General features: G+C 36.5%; 1 protein-coding gene across 1 annotated transcript; it reads right to left on the bottom strand.

The window, feature by feature from the left end:
• Positions 1-3,512: 3,512 nt before the first annotated feature.
• Positions 3,513-26,931, bottom strand: LOC120625269 (GMP reductase 1-like). Its single transcript, XM_039892287.1, has 8 exons — positions 26,775-26,931; positions 13,265-13,384; positions 12,218-12,308; positions 10,051-10,217; positions 8,398-8,463; positions 7,487-7,609; positions 6,062-6,278; positions 3,513-5,458 (listed from the first exon to the last, which is right to left on the bottom strand). The coding sequence occupies exons 1-8, from the start codon at positions 26,859-26,861 to the stop codon at positions 5,289-5,291; spliced, it is 1,041 nt and encodes a 346-aa protein (XP_039748221.1). The 5' UTR covers positions 26,862-26,931; the 3' UTR covers positions 3,513-5,288.
• Positions 26,932-27,902: the final 971 nt, after the last annotated feature.

The raw sequence follows: 27,902 nt of genomic DNA, 5'->3' as shown, positions 1-27,902 counted from the left end.
GGCAAGGATGACAAAAGAGAGAGGCATACTAACGCCTTTTGTCATTTTCAGCCATCTCAGCTGCGGCGCCCGGTCTTGATGCTGTCTCCCTGATATGAGGCCAATGTGTCAACGCATGTTGCGCTCCATAAAAGCGCCCTACACTGTTGCCATGGTACCAGCGTCAATCCATCAGGTCTTTTACCATCTCCCGGCTTGTTTCCGATAGCTCAATGTGAGCAGGAATATCTACTGTAGCAAGAGCCTTTTGGATCGTGTCATTTAGATAACAATGGCGTAATAATGAGCCCGATAAATGTAGTTAGGAACACGTACATCACATCACGTAGCGCGAATTACTAGCATACCCAAAACTATCGAGTATCCAGTTATTCAACAGCCGAGCGAGATGCAGCGCTGTGCATCATGCATCATCAAATGTCTATTTCAGCTATGCGATGCATAGCTGAAATAGACATTTAAGCAAGCGCGCACCAAACAAGGTCTCATGAATGGTTTCCTTTGTCTGATCGTCAAACGCAGGCCCATCTTCGGGATCGAAGGCTTCACGTTTTTTCCAAGAAACGGAAACGAATTTTAAGGGAAAACTCATTCGGCTATCAGTTACCTTACGACTCTAAATTTCTTAAAAATGGTTACACAGGCTTAATTTCCGCTCCCTAGATGGTTGGCTGGTAGAAAATGCTTGGTGTGCAATAAAAAGAAAAAAAATCCAGAAAATGTTTCTCTCGAGATACATAATATTTCGATTAATTCGGAAGAGGAAGGTATCTGAAAGGAAATGAAACTCCAAAATAAATTCACAATAATTTTAATCAAACGATGATAACAAGAGACGTCTTTTATTCTTTTAGTTACTAATTTTAACAAAAACAATACCTACTTACATTAAGATTTAAACAATAAGGATTTATTTTATTAAAAAAAACATTAAAAATAAATAGGTTGTGCTACATACAAATAAATAAATAATTACATTAAATTAAACATAAGGGTGCTTTATAAGCACAGATATTCGTGTGAGAAAGGAACTCAATTATTGTCAATGTAAAAGAACCTAAAATATAAAAAAGAACAATCAGTCCTCATTTTACGGTTAAAATTAACAATCTTTGTGCTTAAGCTATCAACAATTATTATTATTACTTAATTCAACGATGTTATAAGTAAAAAGAAGACGAAACAACAAGTAATTATAGGAATGAAGATACTTATAATTACTTGTTGTTTTTTTTATTAACGAAACTGCCCAAGTGTCAACGCAGACACATCATTATCCATTTCCAATAAGTAGGTACTCTGGCTGAAATCTATACAACGTGTAACGGAGTAACGAAATACTTGAAGGGTTGTTGAAGGGTGCGTAAGTATATTTCCTAACAAACTCCTTGAAATAATATTAAATCAAAAGAAAGATATTTATTTTTCCATACAAACTAATTCAAAACATTCAAAGTGTTGTGACAACCCTATTGAAGATAAAAGACCGACATGTGCATAGTACCTACGCGATGCGTACCTTAATAATAAACTGACAGTAAAAACAAAGAAAGTAAAAACTATGGCAGTATTTTACTCAAAAACTCTAAGCATTCGGTTGCACAGATAAGTCTCGGAGACAGTAAATAATTTACCTCTGTCTCGTTTTAACTGTGTTTTAATTCTGATCTAAGTCTGAGATACAGGGTTTTTTTTCAGCAAAATTTGTACACACATATTTTTATACCTATTAATGATTATGAAAGGTAATAACTCCGATATAGATAATTATGGTCCGATTTCTACTTATAACACCATTGCATAACTTTTAAAAGCAAGGCCAATTCGCGGAGTCATACCCGCGTCTAAACAGCGCGGCGTCTATGTTTGCGTACAACGTCCGACCAATCACGACAAGCGATTTTGATCAACATTCCTGTGAATGGACGCATACAGGACGCAAACTTACACTTTGCTTAGGAAAAGTTTCGTCCAGCCCGTTTTTGCATTGTCTTCCCTACTTTTTTTGTTATAGGGATGTTACGGAAGTGATTTTATCAAAACCAAAAACGAAACCGGAGATTTGACTTTATTTTAACAGAACCGAAATTGGAACCGTAACCTAAATTGGAACCGGAGGTGAACCGAATGTAGCCAACAGGCACCAAAAACGACGTAAACGTAAATTCCCGCTGATTGCGTGGGGTGTTTCAACAAGTATAAGCACGCCGCGCGTCGCGCAAATCGGTCGGTGAACCATTATAATCTCCGTTTCAAATCAACCGGAACCGAAACCGGAGGAGTGAAATAAACCGCAAGTTTCGGTATATCGGAACCGAAGCCGGAACTCCGTCACATACCTTATTTGTGATGCTCGATAGCAAGCTTTGTTCTTATACTACGATTAACGAGAGAAAGTTTCAACAGCAATAGCATCGATGGATACAGACTATATTTTTTATTTCGTGTCAAACACCGGTTCGTGAGCTCACTAGACGACGTGGCTCAAAGGCCGAGATCTATAAAGCGAACTTACAACCAAAGTTATTGCTCAAGCGTCGTAAAGCAAACTGGTACCTAGCAAAATTTTAAAATCTTTATCCTCGAATGTCATTTTAGAGCGAGTTCTAATTAAAAATAACGCCATTCTTTTGTTCTTCACTCTGAGGGCGGAAACACACTTACAACACATAATTAGTATAGATGGGTGAAATTAATTTGTACCAATGACGCGACGCAACTAAAGCGAGGCGATACAAGCTATCGGCCTGTAATTAGTTCCATTAAAACTAACAACTTTGGTTCTACGACTTCGTAGTTTGTTAAATATTAGATATTCAATATTTAACATTGATACTCTACTCATTAGTACTCTGTGTAACATCGGCAAAAGCGCGCGAAACACGACTCAATCGTGCGGTCACTGACTACGCGACGTTGTCGAATCACTTGTAGACATAAATGTATACTTTCTATATTCACTTTATAGAAATAAATTTATTTATAATTTATTTTGTATAAAGTACATTAATAATGAATTATGAAAAGTCGTAGAACAAATTTTGTTTGTTTTAATAATAGGAACTACAAGGCCGAGAGCTTTCAGTTATTTTTTATTTAACCCTGTATAAAACTAGTACGTAAAATTTTGTCAGAGCTGTATAACCGTTATAACAGACTTATACAGTTTTTAATACGCACTATAGCAATTATATAGCTGTGTGTGTTTATAGAATTGAAGGCTTCGAAGCATGGCACGTAAATAACTAAAGGCGGATGTCCTTTAGCTGGACAGACGACAAAACGGGAGCTGTTAGGGACAGAAGGTAGAAAAAAGACAAGACATCTATATAGAAGTAGACGTTCATCGGTTGGTATATGCCCTAAGTAACTAATTCAAAATCTTCAGATGGCAGATAGTTTTTTTTTTCTATAGTAATAATTGACGACTCCGAAAAGTGAAAAGTGCGTGCCGAAGATCGAACTCGGCTACACCGAAAGTAACGCCGAAAAACTAATGGTGCGAACGCACCATTAGTTTATCACCGTTTCTTTGTGAAAATGATAGCACTACTGAATTAATTTGCCATCTGAAGATTTAGGATTTAATTGATTATTAATTTCATGAGATAATGATGATCAACAGTTTTAACACTTATTGTTGACTTTCAATGCCAGTTGGTTTGTTTCGGCCCTTAGGTTTAATTTACACACATAATTCAAGACTCCATTACGTCACGTCACCGGTAAGTGAACAGTTATAGAGTATTAGCTAATATTGGTACACATCAGTCAGGTCAAACCTAATAGTCCAGTCATTATTGACATTCGAAATCGAAAATTTAATTATAATTCCAAAAGTTTTCAAACTTCGGTCAAGTGAATGGTACATTGGGACGACAATAAATCTCATTTTGCAACCTTGTCCGCAATCCGGAACATTGTTAAAATTGCAATTAAATTATTAATTTTTGCTGTATGGTCGTGAAAAAAATTCGAAAAGTTCTGCAAACTTGGGGAAGTTTTCGATATAATATTTCGTATCACGTATTAAATTTGCAACCAATCTAAGTGTACGGAACGCTTTTTGTTTATTGAAAATTAATGTTTTTTTTTTATTAAACTGAATGAAAACGTTCCAAAAATTCTTTTTCAAACTTGACACATATATCGGAAAAATATACCTATAACAAAAAATGTTCCGTACACTTAAATTGGTTGCAAATTTGACACGTCATGTAAAATAATATATTTAACACCACTCCAACTATGCAGAACTTTTGGTATTTTGGTCTCAAGAACTGAGCAAATTATGATTTATTGCATTTTTAACAATGTTCCGGACCGCAGAACAGGTTGCAAAATTTTATAGTTTGTTTTAATACCATTCCCGACCTTACATCAAAATTTGAAAACTTTTGGAATTATAATGAATTAATTGTCTTGACTGACTGGACTATAACGCGTTTTACATTTTTGACTGACCAGTGACGTGTCTGGTCAGTCACGCCTTGATCACGTCAGCGGTCCGTCAATAATTATAGGGTAGTTGCTGTTGCCCGCATTCTTCACCAGAGTTTATTACGGTTTTCTAAAAATCCCGTGGGTACTATTTGTTTTCCTGGGATAAAAAGTAAGTATGTTACTCTTATGTTATTCCTATTCTACTCTCCGCCCTTTCAACTTACTCTATCCCAAAAATCAAGTAGATTGGTTCCTTAGTTAGGACGTAAAGGAAAGACAAATAGACAAACAAACACACTTTCGCATTTATAATATTAGCAAGTATTGATTAACATCCGTGAGGATGCAAAAAGTAAATCCGTGAGGTCACAACAGTGGAGCTTCTTACGATTTTTGACTGATCAGTGATGTAAAACAGGCGTGACTGATGTGAATGATTGAGCCAAGACTTCATTCACACACATCATTCTCCAATCCGTTAAAAATTATAGAGTATTAATAGATAGTTCGGTTAGGTCAAGCCTAAAGCGTCTGATGGAACTTTCGACTGATAAATGACTCAATAGAGACATGAGCTATGTGTAATGAAACCAAAACTTCATTCATAAACGACAGTTCAGTTCTCCATCTCTTCACCCGTCAGTAAATAATTTAACATTTGATTATGACATTGACAGTTGATAACCGTCAGACGCCTGTCTAGTCTTTGCCAACTGTCAGTGCTAATGCGAATTAGACGTACATAAATTTCAGACTGGTCGGTGACGTAAAGGAAACATGACTTTTGTGTGTGATTCAAACTATATTCTTCTATACCTCATTCATGCCTAAGTAAAATATATAGCTTACGAGAACACATCGCTAGCCTGCCTACAACACCTGATGAAGGTGGCCCTCCTCGGCAGCTCCCGTAACCTCGCGGCTCCTACGTAGGTGCACGCTGATCTAAGGCCGCCTAAAATATCCTTGACTGTTGCCTCCACGTCTCCTCGGTATGCCACTTCTACTGTTTTACCTGAAAAATACATAATACTAAAGAACTAACTGAATGTTGTATCTAACCTACCAAGAAGATGTTTGATTGACCTTCTCCCCACCCCTATTTCATCCCAAAGAGGTGTAGATTTTAGTAAAAACCTTTCTTCATGTCTCTTAAAGAAACTTTATTTTTAAAGACACTAAAAAACCGTATTAAGGCTTTTCAATTTTAATTCAGCACAATACATAATGCTACATTTAAATCATTTACGGAATAAAAACGATGAGGTATTTTTTTAATGTGTTATTAAATTCATTTTCATTTTCAGTGTTCCTATTAAAATCTGGCAGATTATTAAATATTTTTATAGTCATTGCGTATGGACAGCTCGCGTAGTGCCAATTTTGAATAGGGAGCATAGGCTAAAGCTAGGTAGGCTTAGATCCATTTTTAACCGAATTAAAAAAGGAGGAGGTTCTCAATTCGGTTGTATTTTTTTTTTATTATGACGATACAGAGATTAATACTCGACTCCTAAACGACTCCTCGATGGCGGACTCTTGTATTAAGGATTCTAGGTTCTTCACGGAATCGTCCGAAATCTGAAAGTTCTAGAGTGTTTTAAACATTGATACTCACCTTCAGCAGACCTGTAATCCGCAACTTTTCCCGAATGCTTCATCATAGCAGTGGAGGAAGACATGCCGTAGAACAGCTTAACCTTCCTGCCGTCCGGCTTAGTGACCACCTCACCGCCGCACTGGTCGTGCCCAGCGAACATACCGCCCGCCATCACGAAGTCCGCGCCAGCTCCGAAGGCTTTGGCCACGTCACCAGGACACGCGCAACCGCCATCCTGGATTCAACAGAACTTTTAACAGTGGCCTTGGTTCCATAATAATACCATAATACCGGACGTTAGATTCCTCGAAAAATCTTCAGCTAAGACTGGAAGTATTGGTCTTGGTGGAATGGAGTGGTCTGGCGGGAGGTTTTGGCCGTAGCTAGTTACCACCCGACAAAGACGTGCCCTGACAAGGGATATAACTAACGTCCCCACCTGCTAAAACCCGGGAACACGGAATAGTAGAAGCTTACCCCCGTTTATTATTACACATATATTATTTGGATATTATTTGCACTTGTGCGCCAATGCTCTGAGAGTTGATAAAGCTGTGGGAATACATTTTTATCATTTCCCCGTGCTGAACGTGTCCAGTTCTCTATGAATTTAATCAGCATGGAGATGTCAATTTTCTGGTCAATGACTCTCTGGCAATCGCGGCCTGAGCGCTTTCTCCAATTAAGCTACGGGTTTCCTACCGTCGACGCCGAAATAAGTATATGCCTTTCACATCAGTTATATTAATAAATTAAGTAATAATATAGGTATATATTAATTATTATCACTATCTATATATTTTATTGTAAGTTTGTTATATGTACATATTATATTTGTATATATAGGTTTATGCATGTTTATTTGCAACATAGTACAGTTAAATGCACCATCTACCTTTCTTCTTGAGCTGTTTTAACGCCTTTGGTTGCCTGGAAGAGATCGCTATGCAGCGATAAGGCCGCCAAATTGTATACTTTTTTGTTTTTAAATTCAAAAATTCAAAAAATTCAAAATTCATTTATTTCAAGTAGGCCTAATACAAGCACTTTTGAAACGTCAAGTCTGTCCGTGTGTAGTGACTCTACCACCGGTTCGGAAGGCAGATTCTACCGAGAAGAAGCCGGCAAGAAACTCAGCAGTTGCTCTTTTCCAACATCAAAAATTTACATTTTATATTTTAACATTCATTTTTCTATCTTGTGAGAGATGAAAGCGGAGCCGGATGCTTCCAAGCAACCTTGTCATTAAGAAACTCATCAATTGTATAATAACCTCGCTGTAATAAATGTGTTTTAACACATTCTTTAAACTTATGGATTACTATATATACTTTTTAATTTTTTATGTTTATGTGGTGTACAATAAAAGTGTATTCATTCATTCATTCATTCATCAGTCTTATAGCGACTGTAGCGTCATGGCGATGTCAGCTTTACGCTTACCGAAATGATATGCCCCTTCAGTCCATGCGCCGCATCTGCACACTCTATAACAGCAGACAGTTGTGGGTAACCTACACCAGTTTTTATCCTGGTTGTACAGACTGATCCCGGTCCTATTCCGACCTAAAAGGGTTATTAAGAGATATTAAAAGGTCTGCGGGCTTTTAAATTAAAATTCATAATTCGTTTACAGGAAATTGCATACAATTCTACAATAAACTGCCCATTGACATCTTGGAGATGCCTCTTAAAAAGTTCAAAGTTTGTTTTAAACGTAAGATTATAGAAAAGTCCTAGTATGAAGGACTACGTAATCGATAAAAAGCTTGGGTGTGAATTATTGCTCTAATCAGGTTGCTCTTCTAATAATTTTAAATGGCATTGTTAGATGGTGATAACAAAAAAAAACACCCGGCTAAGTTTGTTGTGGACTTCTTCTTAGACCAGGACGCGTTTGGAACCCACTTATGAAACGTTAATACATACAATATGTTACCACTAATGTTAGGTGATGGTGATAACTACATTCGTTCTTATAACTAAAGCTACGAGGGTTCTAAACGCGCACTGGTCTAAGAAGAGCCCACAAAAAAACTGAGCCAGGTTTTTTTTATTATCACCATCTCACAGTCGAATTAATATGAAGTTAGAGCAATTCATACCCAAGCTTTATTTATCATACATGTAATCCTTTATATTATGATAGGATTTTTCTCACGTTTTATATAAACTTTGAACTTATTGAGAGAAATCTTTACTATTATTATAATTGCAAAAGTGTGTTTGTTTGTTTGTCCTTCTTTTACGCCCCGACAAAGCAACCAATAAACTGACAGGAAATGGGGCAGTGGGCAGCGACCCTGCTTTCTGACCCATATAGGTATAAACAAGTTGAATATTATAATATATACCTTAATAATATCAGCTCCAGATAATATTAGTTCTTCCACCATCTCTCCCGTAACTACATTGCCGGCCTGAAACGAAAATCATACTAAATATAATTAAATATATAACAATATATGAATAAATAAATAAATAGGTTGAAATTAATAAATATCACATTGTTATCAACCCTAATTTTAACCACAGATATTGACAGATTGTCATTGTCTGTGTATACTGTGGTGCCGGTATTTTTATTCACTGGTCTGTGCCGGCACTCGACATAAAATCATGGAAAGATGTGCAGGTACATTATTTTTTATATATCTAATATTGTAACTCACAATAATGTGAAACAATAATAAAACTAAATAATGTTCGAGTAATATTGAGTTCCATTAAGAATACGGAAGCCCGTTAACAATAGTTTATTATATATATTTATTTATTTTATTAATAATGATATGTGCATGCTATATAATATAGTATAGTATAGTATGTTATATTTGATTATTATAAATATATATAATGTCTATGTATTTCTATGACAATTGTAGTTTTTTTCGCATGTTTATGTTTTATTGTTTGCACTGCCCCACTTTTATGTGTTCAATTACTTTCATCAAAGGTTGTCTTTCTGTAGAGATTGTTTTTGCAATAAGACCGCGTTTGCGCACAACTGTATTTATACATATATATATATATATATATATATATTTTATTGTTTCATTTTCGTGTGTGTTTCTTGCATTGTTTCAATAAAGCTCTTATTATTTTGTTCGGATTGCATAAATCTTATTGTGTTGGATATTACATTTATCATAACATAATAAAATATGATGACCAATCTATGAATAAAGTTGCAAAAACAGGAAAAATATTCCTTCTTCTATAGAGCTTCTGTTCCGAGCGATGAGAAAACGGTTAAAGTTACGCCAAAACTGTGTATGGCGGAATTTTTGCCTTTTAAAAGTACAATTTTTTTTTAAAGGTAAACTCATTCAAACCATATTTTCGGTAATCAAATTTGTTCTTAAGTACAATTAATTACGAAGGAAGGTAATTGCTTGTTTTCATAAGCATAATATTATCATTAACACTCGACGCTAACACGACGAGGTGTTTGTTATAAATTTCACGTGAACGTCGCTGTGTTGTGTTTGTGTGTCTGTGGCGTCGTTGCACCAGAACGGATAAACCAATTTGGTCGCTATTTTTGTTTGAAAGGTGAATAAGTCACGAGTGTCTATGTTTGATGAAAATCGGTCCAAGATGGCAGCCGCCACAAAATGGTTGTTTACATATTTTTTCACAACTACCTCAATATGGGTATCAAATAAAAGGGCTACTAGTTAGTACAATAATGTAGACGATATTGAAAGTCTTTAGGGGTTCTTTAAATTTTTAATTTCTATATTATTGGTAGGATACCTAGTGTTCTTATCTATGTTTTATGTAAATAGGTCCAAGATGGCCGCCTCAACAAAATATGGGTGTCAAATGAAAGGGCTTGACTAGTAGAATAATATACACGATATTGAAAGTCTTTAGGGGGTTATTTTAGTTTATAATTCATATATATCATATCCAAATAAAAATGTACCTACGTTATTCATCATGTTTGTTAATGCGGCAGAAGTCGCGGGCACCAGCTATTTAATTATATTACAGGTCCTTACAATGATTGTGTGTGTGGGGAACGCAGCCCGTACTCGTCGCAGGAACTCCACGAAGTGTTGCGAGTATCCGTTGGCGACGTCAAGGCATATGAATTTGAGGTCTTTAACACTGTTGAGGATTTCTGACAGGCGGTCGAAGTCTGCTTCGCCAGTACCCGAACTTGCCGCTGAAAAAGAAATTATTTTTTCTCATAAATGTGGCAGCACATATTGTATTCAGTATCGTTAAATCGAGTTTTACTGCCATCCGCTGAGGATTATGAAAATTAAGCTTAATTTGCTATACTCCGCGAAAAGCAAGAGAATCTGTATGGTGTAATTTATAATTTCTTCAATCCTTATACTCGACAGACAGACCTTCAGTAATATAGGGCACATACTACGCACGTTTAATGAATAGTTGTTTGATAACAATTATTCATTATAAATTCAATATTTCCTGAGGATGCGCTGGTTTCGGAGCGAAACGTACGTCGAGGATACATTGCCGAAGGTCTGTATGGTGTGGACTATAAGGATTGAAGAAATTATAAATTACACCATACAGATTCTTTTCCTTTTCACGGAGTATAGCAAAATTAAGCTTAATTTTCATAATATATCATGGAATTCCGCAAAGTTACGCCTGCGTCTATCCAATATCCGCTGAGGAGTTCTGTCCTCTATCTCCAATCACGTTCATCAGATATAAACAATAATTGTACAAAACTAAACTGATAGTATAACGTATCCAGTAAAAAAATAATTATTAAAATCGGTTGTCATTTGACGGAGTTATGGTTTGAAATCGTCAAACACTTTTTTCATTTAGACTCCATGGCCCCAGGGTCTCGGAGATGAGTTACATAAACGGAACAAATGTGTAACTCTCTATTAGAAAGGCATATTTACGCCTTTTGCCGTTCTCAGCCATCTTAGCTACGGCTCCCATCATGATCGGGAGCCGTAGCTAAGATGGCTGAGAACGGCCAATGTGTCAACGCATGTTGCGCACAAAAACGCCCTACCCTGTTCCCAACAAGCCAGCGTCAATCCATCAGGTCTCTTACCATCATCCTGGCTTTAGTATTTATGCATAATAATCAAATTGTTTATTAGTTATCTTATAGTTAATAAATATACTACGACAATACACAGATCGCCATCTAGCCCCAAAGTAAGCGTAGCTTGTGTTATGGGTACTAAGATAACTGCTGAATATTTTTATGAATAAAATACATAAACACTTATTATATGCAGATACACACCTGACCAGACACTGAAAAACAATGAGACAATTATATTCCCGGGGAAAGTATAAAAAAATATCTTCACCCACATCTTTATCAACTCTCAGAGCACTGGCGCACAAGTGGAAATAATATCCAAATAATATTTGTGTAATAATAAACGGGGCCTAACTTCTCCTATTCCATGTTCCCGCGCTTTAGCAGATGGACACGTTCATTATATCCCTTATCACGGGATATAATAGGGGTATATAATTTTTGTCTCTTGGCCGTGCTAGCCCTGCAGGAATCAGAAAGCAGGGTCGCTGCCCACTGCGTCAATCGGCCGTCGAAGTCGTAGTACCTATCCATAACACAAGCTCGCTTACTTTGGGGCTTGATGGCGACGTGTGCATTGATGTAATATATTTATTTATTTATGTATTAGGTTATCCGATGATGATATTTTATAACAAATTACCAAATGAAATCTTTGAGATGTCCCTCAATAAGTTCAAAGTTTATATAAAACGTAAGCTTACAGAAAAATCCTATTATAATATTAACGGATTACTTAAACGATAAAAAACCTTGGGTGTGAATTGCTCTAGCTTCATAGCTTAATATAAATAAACTGTGAGATGGTGATAACAAAAAAAAATTACCCGGCTAAGTTTGTTGTGGGCTCTTCTTAGACCAGGTCATGTTTGGAACCCTCATAGCTTTAGGTTTAAGTTGGCGAATGGTGGTGAAATTATCACCACCCCCTTACAATTATGTAAACATATATGTATGAACGCTTCATAAGTGCCTGTGATAAGCCTACATGAATGAAGACATTTTGAATTTGATGATAGTTGATAAGGTACTTAGCAAATTACCCCGTGAGGCGAATAAAGAATTCAGATGGGAATATTGAATTTAATCATATTTGGTCATAGATAATCCACTTCGCTTACCCATTTGTTCTAAGCATGTGGGACTCTCCTCTGCGAATTTCTTCCAGTCCTCCGTCGTGTAGTATTTATGTATACACGTGAACAAGCCGTGCTGAAAAAAGTAGTAAGAATAATTTTATTTACTACTAGCTGTTGCCCGCGACTTCGTCTGCGTCTGATTTTTTTTTGATGTGGCATTAAATTTAGTTTAGTTCTAAAAACAATTAAAGTATTCAGTATCCCTAAGCCTTAAATGAGGGGTTTGCTGCTGTCCGCTGAGGATTTCTGTCCTATATCTACAACCTCAGTTTGGGCAAAATTAAACACATATTATAACCTCTATAGTACAAAAATAATTATTTAAATATTTTTAAATTTGTCGGAGTTATGGTGTAAAATCATCAAACACTTCAACCCCTGTCCCAAAGAAACCGAGCTTAATATCGGGATAAAAAGTATCCTATATTACTTCTAACACTTCCAAGAATATGTGTATAAAGTTTCGTGAGAATCGGTTAAGTAGTTTTTGCGTGGAAGCGTAACAAACAAACTTACATTGACATTTATAATATTAGTAGGGATGGGGATAATTTAATTATATACATTTTTTTTATTAATTATCAACAGTGTAACTTATACAAGAAAAACAATTAACACAAGCATTTACGCCTATCCAACTGGACTACACCTACTTGGCGGCAGACATAAGCATCGCTGTACTAATCTTAAAACTATTGTTTTAATCTACTTAGGATGCATCGAAACTTCTACATTGCCCTAATGAAGTTCTTAATCTTTTGAGGTAAGTAAGTATATGGGGATATAAAAGATTTGCGGGGAGTATACATAAAAACTGTTACAATGCTCTCATAGTATTGCTCAGATGGAGATATTTTATTTTGCCATATATCCTCTTACACAAAACATAATTTTTTATAGGTAAATCTAAAAGTATTTAAAAAACTTGGACTATGTACCTTATCTTAGTATCTGTTATTTTTGCCCTTGTATGCTTACAATAGAAGAGTATCAATTCATTCATTCACTCATTCAATCATGATAATGTACCTTAGATAACTCCTTGGCCATTTCGAAAGTGCCAACAGTGTCCATGTTGCTCGCCATCACGGGGACTCCCCGGTACGTCTGCCCGGAGTTGCGGAATGTGATTTCTCGAAATAGATCCACCTGGAACCATAATACAACGTACAACGATTAAATATAGTAAGGTTTGTTTGTTTTTTTGTAAGCAAAGCACATTTAAACTGATAGCTATTTGGCAGATAAAAAGATTGGGACACTTTTAACTCCAACTGAAAAAAACCTCAGAATTTATCATAAATAAAAACACGGTATTAAAGAAAACTCGCGGTTAAACTTGCTCCTTATAATATGCTGGTATCTAAGATTGAAGGTCGTGAAAAACTAGAAATGAGATGCGACAACAAGTCATGACGTCAATGATGGCCGAACAAAACGTGTTTTCACTTGGACAAAACTGCAGTATATACTTAATTTTATATATACTACGACAACGCACACATCGCCACCTAGCCCCAAAGTAAGCGTAGCTTGTGTTATGGGTACTGAGATGACTGATGAATATTTTTATGAATAATATACATAAATACTTATAATATACATATAAACACCCAGACACTGAAAAACATTCATGCTCATCACACAAACATTTTCCAGTTGTGGGAATCGAACCCACGGCCTTAGACTCAGAAAGCAGGGTCGCTGCAAACTGCGCCAATCGGCTGTCAAAGTATGTCCTGCCAGAGAACTATAATATCAGGATTAACGTAAATACATAGTAACTTGAAATTCACTGACGCCAATCCGCGGAACAGTTTATCGTTGGTAAACCTGAGGCCCAGAGCTGAGCTCCATATTAGAAGGCCACACACACCACTGCAACAATATGATTTGTTCCTAAAAATCCATATTTCTATAAGGGCAGTTTCTTGTAAGATTACTATGCTATAAGGTCAGTTTTCTAAAAGGCCAGATAACTATAAGGCCAGTTTCTCAAAAGGACAGATATCTGTAGAGCAAGTATCCTAAATGGCATAATTTCTAAGGTCAGTTATCAACAACGAGAGATGTAGCCTTTTAGGAAATTGGCCTTATAGGGATCCGGATTTTCAGAAACGGATGAAAAATATTCGGGTTGAGAAATTCAAACGACTCCATCTCCTTTATCGGCTTATTCTAGAAAAATAGACTCTAGAAAAATCCTATTATATTAAAAATTTATTGGGTGTGAATTGCTCTAACTTCTTAGCTTAATATTAGGTAATTTACTGTGCAGATGGTGATAACAAAAAAAATAATTTACCCGGGCTACGTTTGTTGTGGGCTCTTCTTAGTCCAGGGGGTTTTTGGAACCCTCGTAGCTTTAGTTTTAAGTTGTCGAACGAAGTTATCACCATTACAATTATGTAAACACTACAACTTTGCTTCATAAGTGCCTGCGACAGGCCTACATAAATAAAAAAATTTAATTTGAATTTTGAATTTAATTGGCTCGAAGCGGATCCGTACAACCAATCCGTCGCTTGGAAATCCGTTAGAGAGTAGTCATTATTGTTTTTAGGTGGATTTTTGAAAACGGAAAGATACGTTACTTTTAATTATAGCCACGTTAACTTTTAAAGATGGTATTTAGTCCTCTTTCCAAACAATGCCCCTTATGACATTTGATTTCCTGGCCGTATTTGCCAGCAATAAGTTTTTTCGCTGTTTATTACGAGCTTAGCTGATGAGTTTGAAAGTGATTTTTCAATAAAATATCACTTTCTTTGACATACGTTGTACGTGTATATAACGGGACACTTGAAGTGAAATTCTAAATTAGGATAAGAAGTTTCTTCTTTTCCTGTCCATGCTTTTTACTTTTTGTAGTGTAAAAATATAACGAAATAAAAAATAAGATAACGTATTTGTAAAACTAAAATAGTATTGTAGGTATACCGTATACGCTGTGTTGTGTTGTTATTCCAATTTTTTCTGCAATTTTTGTTTGGTGTGCAATAAAAGTGTGCCCATTAACATCCAGTTGGAGCAGTGGGCAGTGACCCTGCTTTCCGCATCCAAGGCCGTGGGTTCGATTCCCACAACTGGAAAAATTATAAGTATTTACGTGTATTATATTCATTAAAATATTCATCACCTATCTTAGTACCCATAACACAAGCTACGCTTACTTCGGGGCTAGATAGCGATGTGTGTATTGTCGTAGTATATTTATTTATTATTATTTATTTGTTTAAATAATATATGCCTTGTATTCTTTCTGGAGAAGGCAGGTACATAAACTTTCGAATTGATAACCTCCTTGTTTTTGAAGGTAATTACCTAAAAGCGCAACTTCTGCATTGTCAGCATTATCGATTCGGCCCACAGTCCTACATTCACGACCTTGTTCGATGTTGGAAACTCGAAGATATTGGCACACCGCCCAATGCCCCTGCCAAAGCAAGGCACCGCAGCCGAGAAAGTTTTTCTTTGTTCATGTTGCAGTCACCTTCGATTTCATAAAAAGCTAACACGACTTTTTGCTAAATAACTTTTTGATATTTATGCAACTGTTACGTAATGACTCAATACCAATTTTAGGAGGAAGTAGTAGAGCTTTTTGTGACAGAGCTCGTCCGGGAAAATATTACCATCATGCTTATTTCTGCCGCTAAGTAGCATTATCGCAATGCCTTAAGCGTCGCTGCCGATGTAATTACAGGCACATGAGGTTTAACAGGGCATGCAAGGAACAAGTCCCGTGTTACCACCAGATGAGCCGTCAGCTTGGTGCGGCAATTGATACTATAAAAAAACCATGTAATTCCACTAGAAGTTAGCCTGGCGTTAAGTGATGATACAGTATAAGATGGTAGCGGGATAACCTTTTAGGGATGCGGCAATTATATTAAACCAATATCCCGAATTTCATCGTACCGGTCAGCTTAAAGTTGCCCTCCACTGAAGAGAGAATTTCTTAAACGTGTAGTTTAAGAAATTCTCTCTTCTAACTGAAATATAATTTCCCGGATAAGGTTGTACGTTTCTGATAAGTACCATATACTCTTCCGGCATCGGTGTTTCCTGCCAAATATAACCGGAATGGCTTCAAGGCAAGCGTGAATTTCAATCAGCCTGGTAAGCATAGGCAGCAGACAAAAATTGCATCCTCCTCGCCCCGATTATGTCCCCTGAGTTCCCTGAAAAGGGATAAAATTATCGTGTTCACCTGCCAAAGCACGGCAACATGGAATTAGAAATGTTTACCCCCGTTTTTATCACGCCTGGGATGATTTTAAGGAGGAAAAGGGTTGCCCAGAGCCAACCGGCTAAATGCTTTTTACATGCGCTGCTTACGCAAAATCTTGGGCACTTCATCGAAGGACAGGGAAACCAACGTAAATGTTCTAAAACGTTTGCGCTAACTAGGACACTCTTATAGAATAAATCCTTCTCGTTTACCGCGGCAGAATTAAAAAGCAGAAGACCTCTGCACACGAACGAGGAATGTGGGTAGACCGCGTCTACGCTTTAAAGACTACGTCAAGAGAGATATGGGCGACTTTCATATTAATCACAAAGATTGGGAGAGGCTTGCGATCGACAGGAGTAGATGGAGAGGTTGTTTAAGATAGAGTGTGGAATCCGAGATACTACATGGTTTGATGTTATTGCACTGAGGGGAGCGAAGAGCCGGATCAGTGTCACGAATGCGTCAGTGGTCTCCAGTTTTTGCTGTAGCAAGTGTGGCCATACAATCTCAGACGAAAATCCCTCCGAGACAATCCTTGAATCGTCTTACATAGACAACGAGGCCCGAATGAGAAGATACTTTTTTATCCTTTCCCCAGAGAGAAAATTGTCCCCTGCCCATACTAACCGTGTTGGCATGATAGTCGTCAAGCCCAATTAATATTATTATTAAATTCTTTATTGCACGCACAAAATCAAAATACAAAGAGGAACACAAGAGATCAAAATAAAAAATAATAAAAAACTAGCTAAAGCGATCTCTCCCACACAACCTTAGGCACAATAAAAATTTATGCCTAAATAAAATACATAATATACAACATATACAATATATATATTGTTCATACATATAATATGTAATAATAAACTACATACATACATAAAAAATAGTTTTTCAAACGACTTTTAAAAAGAGGCAAGGATTTTGCCTGACGTAGTTCATCAGGTAGGGAATTCCAGAGTCAGACACAAATAAGCAATTAGTGTAAAAAATGTTATAAATAATACTTAAGCAATACGTGTAGGTAGTGACTCTGTCTATCGTTTATTTTAAGCTGCTTACAGATAATTGCTCACTCATGAGGACGTGTGAGTTTCTGGAATGCTGATCAACATCAAACTCTTGTTAGTTTGTTAAATAATGATTCATGGTCAAATAAGCTAGTCTACCTCCAAAGGCTGACACGGAGTATAATATATTGAGATAATTCAGGAACGATGTTCGGATCGGGTAGGTTCACTGTGTATTTAGCAATATAAGGGACACTAAATTCGTTAATTTGAATAACAAATATTTGTTCGCAATTCATTTGATGTTTTGATTTTGAAACATAGTAAAAGTCGATTTAAAAGTACGTGATGTCTTTGCCTGGGGAATTGGTATTGGCCATGGTAGTGATACATAATTTATTAGTTTATTCCTTCTAGGTTATTTGTTTAGTACTTTTGAGTTTTTAATAATAAGAAGAAGAAGAAGAAGAAACACTATATCACACCGCACACGTATAACATACAGGAAAAGAAACAGTAAGGAATTTACTGTAATAAGTTAGCAAGCAGCAAGCAGCAAGCAGCACAATAGTGCAATAAAAATATATATCTATAAGATGATATCACATTTATTTATAGTAGCCCGCTAAAAGTATTTATCTGCGCTTATTATTAATCGTTAATCATTCTAGTTCAGTTGATGTATCCTATCAAAGTTATTCGTTAATTTGATCAGCCGTTCTGAAACCGGAGGTAAAATGTAGCCTAATACTTTAAAACGCTTAAAAGGTGTTTACGTGGGTATACTTTGTCTTGTGGAAGGTTTTATAATGTGCTATAGTTTGCTAATCGTAGATATTTGACTTCGCAAAGTAAAGTCTTATAGTTAACTAGGGTGATATTGAATTTTCTCCGCCTGTCCGTCTGTTCATGGCGACCGAATTAAGGAACACAACAATTCATAATAGTATAGCTGTTATAAAAGCAAAAGGGTGTTTTTTATTTATCGACGCAATCACACCAGATGGTAAGCGATGATGCAGCCTAAGGTGGAGCGCGCTTGCCTAGATGATGCCTATTCACTCTTGATTAGAAGGTACTCATATTGTAGGCACTGGGGAAAATGGTAGCTGGAAGGGCATTCCAGATCCTAGCGGTGCGGATCAGAAACTAAGATGCGAAGCGCTTCGTACGCGTCCGCGGTATATCGACCACGTAGGGATGCAGATCCTACGGTGCTTCGCGGTTCGATGGTAGAAAGGCGAGAAGGGAACTAGATCAAATAGTTCTTGAGCAAATTCTTCGAAATATATCCTATAGAATACCGAAAGGCAGGCAAACTTGCGACGATGTTCCAAACTCTGAAGTTATTTATTGGCTAGGTCACCGATGAGCCTTCTAGCTCAGCCGATCCACCGAATCCAGGGCATCAAGCTGATACTTGGCAGAGCCATACCATAAAATAAGTGTTTGTTGGTTTTACTTTTTTACGCTCTAACTAAGTAACACATCGACTTGGAGCGTCTTCATAGAGATATTTGCGCAACATAGGATAATTATGGTCCTGGAACGACATCAGATTTTCAAGTATGAAAAATTTCAAATCTAAGATGTTCGCCACCAAAAATGGCGAAGTCAAGAAAATCTCCAGGACGAGATTTTTTCATTCCACCCAAACCAGGTGAGATTGCAGTCAAGGGTTTACACAAATGTAAACCCTTGACTGCAATCTCACCTGGTGGTAAGTGATGATGCAGTCTAAGATGGTAGCGGGCTAACCTGTCAGGGAGTATGGTAGTCATACCCCTAATCGATTTATACGCGACATCGCACCGGAACACTAAATCGCTTAGCGGCACGTCTTTGTCCGCCAGAAAAAAAAACAGAAATTGAAATTTCAAATTGTACTTCCAAGCAGGGACTCGATCCCGGGACCTTAAATTCACACTCACCGTTGCGCCGGTGCGACGAGGTCTTCGTATACAAACTTAAGGGTAGGTTTTTTATAACTGTCACTAAAATTTTTTTTCATTTTATATAATCTGTTTGCTTAGATCATACCCTATGCTTACCCTGTATACAATTGACTGGGAACTCTCACTTAAGACCTCACAACAACTTATTTCAATGTTAATGGCTGTCCCTGTCAATTTTAATGGCTGCCTAATCTTATCGCCATTTTTTTTGGCGTGGTGAAAAAGTTTTAAGCTACCTCCGACCCTTGGGCAGGACGGAGGTTATGGGGGACTCCTCGTCTAAAGGGGGTATACCCGAACTAAAAACCACCACGGCATGTCCCTCTTGTTGGCTCTGTTAGAAACCCGTTGTATATCTCCCGGACATAATCTTTATCGCCATGCATATTTTAACTGTATTTATGGTGGTCACATGCGGGCTAAGCAACCGCGCACCTAGATGCTAATAACATCGCATGGACAGACATTTTTCAGATATTAAATACCAGTATCCGCAGCATTGCCCATTAGCGTAATGCAAATCACGTGAATCGTGTACAAAGACAATAAAATCAAAGTCAATGTCATAACATTGTTTCGTTGTCCACAATGGATCTGGATTGCAGTAGTTTTCTATTTCAGTTTGATTCTCAATATTGTAATGGATGCCAACTGACAACTCGCTTAAATACTTGGAATTGTTGGGAAACTCTTTCTACATTCAAATTCTAATTTTCTGTATTCATTTAGGAACTACTACTACTATTTTTGACAGCCGACTGGCGCAGTGGGCAGCGACCCTGCTTTCTGAGTCCAAGGCCGTGGGTTCGATTCCCACAACTGGAAAATGTTTGTGTGATGAGCATAAGTGTTTTTCAGTGTCTGGGTGTTTATATGTATTTTCTAAGTATTTATGTATATAATTCATAAAAATATTCATCAGTCATCTTAGTACCCATAATACAAGCTACTCTTACTTTGGGGCTAGGTGGCGATGTGTGTATTGTCGTAGTATATTTATTTATTTATTTATCGGGGGAAATATCTGCTTGGTACGGCAAATATTACTGTACGTTACTAATTCTGAAAAACAAAACATAAAAAAAAAAGAAACCTACCACAGGCACTTATGAAGCGTATAGTTATAACTACGCGCCGGTCTAAGAAGAGCTCACAACAAACTTAGCAGGGTTTATTTTGCTATCACCATCCCACAGTGAATTAAAATTTAGCTATGAAGTAGAATATGTATACATAAAATGGTATGTATACATTTTAGGTAATGTCACTTACACGAACGTACAAGGTATCCTATCCTACTATTACAAAAGCGAATTTGTGTGGATGTATGGAATTATAGATTTTTGTAACTCTTTCACGCAAAAACTATTGAACGAATTTTGATAAAACTTTACAGTAATGTAGTTTAATAAATCAGTTATAATTTATAGTTGTAAAATAACCAAAATTGTAATAGAGAATTGGTTCGTGAAGTACCTAATGGTGGTTCAATTAAAGTTTTGTCGCTAATTTATGCGACATAATATGTTTGTTCACACATGACTGATCACACATTTTTTTCTGGGCATGAGCTTGGATTGTAAGCTTCAGTGGGGTACCCATATAGATACACTAGCAGGTAAACTAAGCTCGGCTGCCTACGCCGTCAGGAAAATTAGACAGATTACTGACGTAGAAACAGCAAGACTTGTTTACTTCGCGTACTTTCATAGTGTGATGTCTTACGGGATCTTATTATGGGGCAAAGCTGCTGATATTGAAACTATATTCATATTGCAGAAAAGAGCTGTACGGTCAATATATAAACTTAAATCACGTGAATCCCTCCGTGAAAAATTTAAAGAAATTGGTATACTTACGGTAGCCTCACAATACATTTATAACAATATAGTATTTGTAAGACAACATATTAGTCTTTATAAACAAAAAGTGGATATAAACAGTCGACTTACAAGAAATGGTCATAAATTAGTGACATCTGCATATCGTCTGCGAAAGGTGCAGAAGTCATTTGTGGGATTGAGTATACGCTTTTATAATATGATTCCTAAGGTAATTTTGGACCTACCAATCCATAAGTTTAAAGAATGTGTTAAAACACATTTATTACAGCGAGGTTATTATACAATTGATGAGTTTCTTAATGACAAGGTTGCTTGGAAGCATCCGGCTCCGCTTTCATCTCTCACAAGATAGAAAAATGAATGTTAAAATATAAAATGTAAATTTTTGATGTTGGAAAAGAGCAACTGCTGAGTTTCTTGCCGGCTTCTTCTCGGTAGAATCTGCCTTCCGAACCGGTGGTAGAGTCACTACACACGGACAGACTTGACGTTTCAAAAGTGCTTGTATTAGGCCTACTTGAAATAAATGAATTTTGAATTTTGAATTTTGAATTTTGATGTGCGGCAAGTAGGGTTGTCAGCTTTAAAAAAAAGTTTAAAACAGGCGTACAGGCGAATGCTAATCTTCTTGAATTTCAAGGACATTTAGGCTATGGTACTAAGAGAAAACAAAAAAAAGGTACCACAACCAAAGGTTACGTAATGTAAGGTAAAGGTACTACATTGTGACGTAACGATCCTGAGCTGCAATGCTTCTGCGACACACCAGACCGGTGTCCTCCAAAAGGTCATAGCTGATTTCAGAGGGTATTAATAAAACAGAACCATTTTATAAAATACGAGTAAAGTTATTTTAATTTGTTTTTAAGTATTATATTTCTACTTTGCAAGTTGTTGCTGTGCCGTAGAAGAAACATCTTCATCGGAGGATTTCATGTCTTGACTGATGCTGGCTGCGTTAAGTAAGATTCGTTCTAGTTTGACAAAGCATGACAATGGGTATGAATGTATTTGTTAAGTATAGTCAAAATTGTGTAAAAAGAGTATCTTGTACCTGTTTTCACTAAACCTAGGAATCTTCTTAATCGGATTTAAGTTATTACTAGAGAAAAAAAAACTTTTCACGAACTCTTATGTGATATCTAATGACGTTAAGCACTGTATAAATTGCGACACCGATTCGGCATTTAGTCAAGTTTAGAGAATTCGTAACTTGACAGATGGAATAAAAACGATTTCCTTAATAACCTTATATCCAACCTTAAATTTAAAATATGATATTACCAACACAAAATACCCTACCTTGTGGCAAGAACCATAGACAAGTTAGGTTATATAAGTCGCCTTGTGAAAATCGATAGGTAAACTTATGCCTAGGAATTTTCTTTGATAAGGCGTTACTTAGGCCATGTCTTGTCCATTGGTACTGAAAACGGGCATTAATATCACAGATTATAAAGTACGCCGCCATGAAAAAGAGTACAATTCTTTATTTTAGGGTACGGTTGGCAACCCTAGCGGAAACGCTACGACCGTATGAGTCACGTCAATGCAAACATATCCACAAGTACGTACTAGCGCATTACTTAAACACGTGCAATATCAGACTATCAGATGTGAAGTTAATGCAATCAATCTATTGTTTGTCATTTGGATTAACGATACAGCAAGTCACAGAAAGTTAGGACAGTAATCCACCGTTCACGTAATTTAAACTTCATTTTTTATTTTTCAAACTCCAGTTTAGAGTTGAGTGCTATGCTTAATTATTATTGCAATTAAGTAATTATTAACCGTTACAAGAAAGATTAATCAAGTAAGGGATTTGAGTAGAAGGACTTTTGGTACTTTTAGGTCGCTGTGCCGTCTGCGATCCATTTTTCCAAGCCTTCTAAAGTTATGTCAGCACATTCTCTTTCGCTCTATTATCGACTATGCGGACGCAAGCTATCTTAATTTGACTGAGGACTATCTTAACAAACTTGAGCGTCTTCAAAATCTGGCTATTTGGTTCATATTTAGATAACGCAAATATGACCACGTATCTGAACTTTCATGGAGTGCAATCCGAACTTAGATCGAGTCGTACGCTGATTTTGAGAATGCCGTTCCACAAAACGAAGTTCACGGTTCACTGTCAATGCTACTGTATGCACTCCAATTGAATATAAGACAGTCAAAGTCACTGGGCATATTTAAAAATGCTCATTATCTCGCTAAATAAAGACGACTATTATTATTTTTTCATCTACTCAAACTCATATTTAAGTATTTATGGTATGTTAAAATATGTATTAGTATGTAGATATTCGTATGTATGTTCTAAACAGTATACCTATTCGTTTTTCTTTTTAGTTTTCCTAATCCTAAGGTTGCCTGGCAGAGATCGCTACTTAGCGATAATATCGCCTTTTGTATCCTGCTTCATTCTTCATGTGTTTGTTTTTTTCCTCGTTTTTCTGAGTGGTGTACAAATAAAGAGTATAAAAAAATAAGATCTTCCTTCTTAACAATTACTGAATGGAGGCGTAATCAATAATCTGTGATACTAATGCTAATAAATTTCACTAACAACGGAAAAGACAATGTACCTTAGTAAGTAATGCCTTATCAATGTTAATTACTAGGCATAAATTTACCTTTCACCAATCGATTTTCACTAGGCAACTCATTACCAACTAGTCTATGGTTCATGCCACAAGGTGGGTATTTTGTGTTGGTATTATCATATTTTTAATTTAAGGTTGGTACAGGGCATCCACGGGCAGATGTCTTTCTACAAAATTCAGAAGGAAGTTCTTGCTCAGCTAAAGAATCAGTAAAACTCTCGGATGACACGCTATTGCCTACCATATATCAGACCAGAAATACTAAGATCTTTCTTGTAACGGTTAATAATTACTGAATTTTCTCAGAAATACTAAGATCTTTCTTGTAACTGTTAATACATAATTACTGCATTTTCTCAGAAAGACTAAGATCTTTCTCTAATCTAGTCTGATGGGAGGCTTCGGAGGTGGCCAGTTACCACGCTACGGAAAAAACGTACCGCCAAGCGACTTAGCTTTCCGGTATGACGTCGCCTGGTAACCGATTAGGGACAACAGGATAGACCGTTACCATCTTAGACTGCGTCATTAACAGCAGGTGAGATTGCAGTCAAGGGCTGACTTGTAGTTAAAAAAAAAACCCATTACCGGTCTTCTACAAGGAACGGGTTTTCCATCAGAAAGGGTTTAGGACTCTTCCACCATGCTGGACATGGTAAGCCTACTAAACCGCAGTAGACTGTTTCTTATTGCTACGCCCTGACAGGGCCTCATGAGTTAAGGGATGGATGCAAATAAATAAATAAATAACTAAATAAAGGATTCCCTCGCGTCTGAAAACATTGCGACGCACTTTCAGACATGCAGGTTTTTTTAAGATGTTTGTATTTCTTCTCGAAATCTATAAATCAGATAACCATTTAGTCAAGAATACATATATTATAAAACTAGTGGACCCTCGCGACTTCGTCTGCGTATGAGTCAATCAAAAAGCGAGAATAGATCTGATACAAACATCATAATCATCGTGGCTAGCAAGCTATGTACCCTCTATTATTTTACGTGGTATACTGAGTTAGTAAGTTGTCATAATTTAAGTTGATACATACATACATACATCCATCCATACATTTATACTCACAAACTTTCGCATTTATTATGTTAGTAGGATGATACACACGTATTCGATCGTTGTCCCATATGCCTTGCGACTTCTGTTATATGAAGAGTTATGTCCTTTATCTCCGACAATATTTATCAGATCCTTATTAAAATAAGACGATGCATGCTTGATAGTATGCACTTTGGAATAAAAAAATAATTGTTAAAATCAATTCAAATTTAACGGAGCTATGAAGTAAAATTGATAAAAAATTATATCCCATTTCCCGGAGGAAACTTATTGTTTATCGGCATAAAAATAGAGGCTACATGGGAGTTCATCTTAACTATGAAATAACGCTATTTATAAAAAATAACAAATAACAGTTTCCCCGACTGATTTCACACAAACGGAAAATATCTAGTCAGATTTTTGCACAAGTGTTTGCGCAAACGCAGATGCAATCTATCCCCACACTCTAATAGTGCGATAGTCCGACACGACCGGAAAGAGATCAAGCGAAAGACCGACAGCTTAACGTACTCTCTGAGGCACGGGGGTAAATCACCGCCAATTTCGCAACTCCGGTTGGTACTAAGAAGTTCTTGATGGAAACCTCTATTAGGTACTACATTGGCCCGACCTGCTTATCGAGCTCCAACGAGGCAGTTATACCACCAAACGAACGCTATCTACCTACATGTACGTTTTGACGGCTGATTGGCGCAGTGGGCAGCCACCCTGCTTTCTGAGCGTGGGTTCGATTCCTACAACTGGAATACATTTGTGTGATTAACATGAATATTTTTCAGTGCCTGGATGTGTATCTGTATGTTATAAGTATTTATGCATAAAAATATTCAACAATCATCGTAGTACCCATAACCTAGCTACGCTTACTTTGGGGCTAGATGGCGATGTGTGTATTGTCTTTGTCGTAGTATATTTATTTATTTACTATCACAAAAAAAAACGAAACAAGACTGAAACAAAAGATTCAATATAAACTATGAGTTGGTTTACATTTCTTTATACATATTTAGCAAGTATGTATACATACTATATTTAAAAATGCAAGTATATACTGTATTTATCAAGTACGTGCCTACCCTATGTAGCTACCATATAAAAAGGGGCCAAGCGCTGATAGCTCTGTGGTTCTGATTTCGGCCTCCTTTCCCTTTCGGGAGGTCGAGTTCATTTTCCGGCAAGCTTCTCTCAAGCTTTTGGAGTTATGTGCGTTTGAGGAGATTAAATATAACTTTAACGCTATAGAAAAATATCGTACGGAAACCTGCGATTTTTTCTTTATCCTTTCTTTCTTCTTTTTTTTAAAAGATATGAAAAAAAAACTAAAAAGTTACGGAATGGAAAGATTGTTTACTTACTGAAACATTATATATAATGGAGAGCATTTTTTTTTAAACTTGGTAAGTTGCGAGTTAGACTCGCGCAGTGAGGGTTTATTTTCCTATTTCGTATCTCAATACACAAACTACAAAACAACTCTTTGTAATATTCTTTGAGTGTTTATGGGGTACACTGTAATTTTTTTCTAGAATATTCACCGCCTTTTTCACTACATTAAAAGCTCAAAAACTATGTAAAAATTTTATAATAACTTCCACTTATGTGCATTGTTTATTTTTATGTAGGTATCAGCATGAAACATGACATAGGAAAAACCTAGACGAAATTTTTAAATTCGATGTGTACATTAAAAAGAACCTTGAGTTTAAAAAACTGTAGCGCTTAAAATTAGTTTCAGCTAGACTGAAATGATTTTCGCCGGACCTTGATCTTTGGTTTTCATTGAAATCATAAATTAAAACCCCAACTTACATCGCTCCTGCTCTTTAAGGTGCTTCTTTTGGGCCTGAGTAACACATCCTTAAAGTCTAGTTTAACCTCGTTTATGATATTCGGCATTATGTACAAACACTTTAGCTCACGAAATTAAAAATATAATCTTTTCGCAATGGACGATACACCTTCCCGCGCGCGGTATTGACTGAACTGCGCGAGTTTGCAAATGTTGCTAGTTCCTGAAATTTTATTTTCCCATTCTTCGGAATAGAAATTGGTATAGCAAATTTTCATTTATGCTTGTGCTAGTTTGGAATCTTTCACATGAGTTTTACTATACAAGGCAGAAAAAGAATATAAGAAATAAAAAGAACGCTGCATTTAGACAATAAGTTCGTCCAAGCATGTCAGCATTCAATTGTTGTTTCTTCATATAAATGTCATCAAAGTACTTAACTGGTTATAGTGTTCAATCATTTTTATATATATATTGAATATTTTCAAATTCCAAATACATTTGGTATTTAAACTTTTTTGTTCGTGGTGTTTATTGTTTATCTGTTAATATCGTATAGCGTTGGCAATGTACTTTGTAAACTAAGATTAAATTAACCAAATATTTGAAATAAAATCAGAAGTTATAAGTCTCTGCACTGATGCAACTGACGTGTGGATCGCAACAGTGGAAAGTTGAATACTCTTAGACATTAATTCTAGCAAACTGAATCTAAGAATTGCATTGCTCGTTCTGTATTTTTTCCTATTTTGATTTTCTTTCTCAGCCCCTGTCCTATTCAGAATGGAATTTAGAGTTTAGAACTTCTACGAAACTCCAATGCGGTAGATTATAACCGAGCGTAGCAAGAAGACTGATCGCTCCTAACTTTGCGCTGGTACTATAATTGGATTAGCTAAATTAAAAACGGGAAAAAAATATTCTGGCAACACCATCAGTAACGTAACGTGACAGAGACGTCACAAGGGCGCCCAGAAATAATCATTTCAGCCGCTAGGTGAAGGTCAATAGAAAACCCGTTGTTTCAGCTTTTTTAGTTTTAACTCTCGCATAATTTTCCAGTTTCACAAAAAAAACCGATCAATATTATATTTTGTATTTAATATTTCGTCCGGTTATTGACATAACAATCAGCTGTTGTGAAGGAC

This window comes from Pararge aegeria, chromosome 1 (genome assembly GCF_905163445.1).
Source record: "Pararge aegeria chromosome 1, ilParAegt1.1, whole genome shotgun sequence".
Lineage (NCBI taxonomy): Eukaryota > Metazoa > Arthropoda > Insecta > Lepidoptera > Nymphalidae > Pararge > Pararge aegeria.
The sequence above is the reverse complement of the archived record's forward strand: the minus strand, read 5'-3'. Positions and strand labels throughout refer to the sequence as shown.

Excerpts from the sequence above, each read along its gene's own strand:
- LOC120625269 (XM_039892287.1), bottom strand. The coding sequence starts at position 26,861 with ATGCCGAATATCATAAACGAGGTTAAACTAGACTTTAAGGATGTGTTA. Across the intron at positions 13,385-26,774 it reads CCTTAAAGAGCAGGAGCGAT|GTGGATCTATTTCGAGAAAT; the intron begins GTAAGTTGGGGT and ends TTATGGTTCCAG. Across the intron at positions 5,459-6,061 it reads GGATTACAGGTCTGCTGAAG|GTAAAACAGTAGAAGTGGCA; the intron begins GTGAGTATCAAT and ends TGTATTTTTCAG.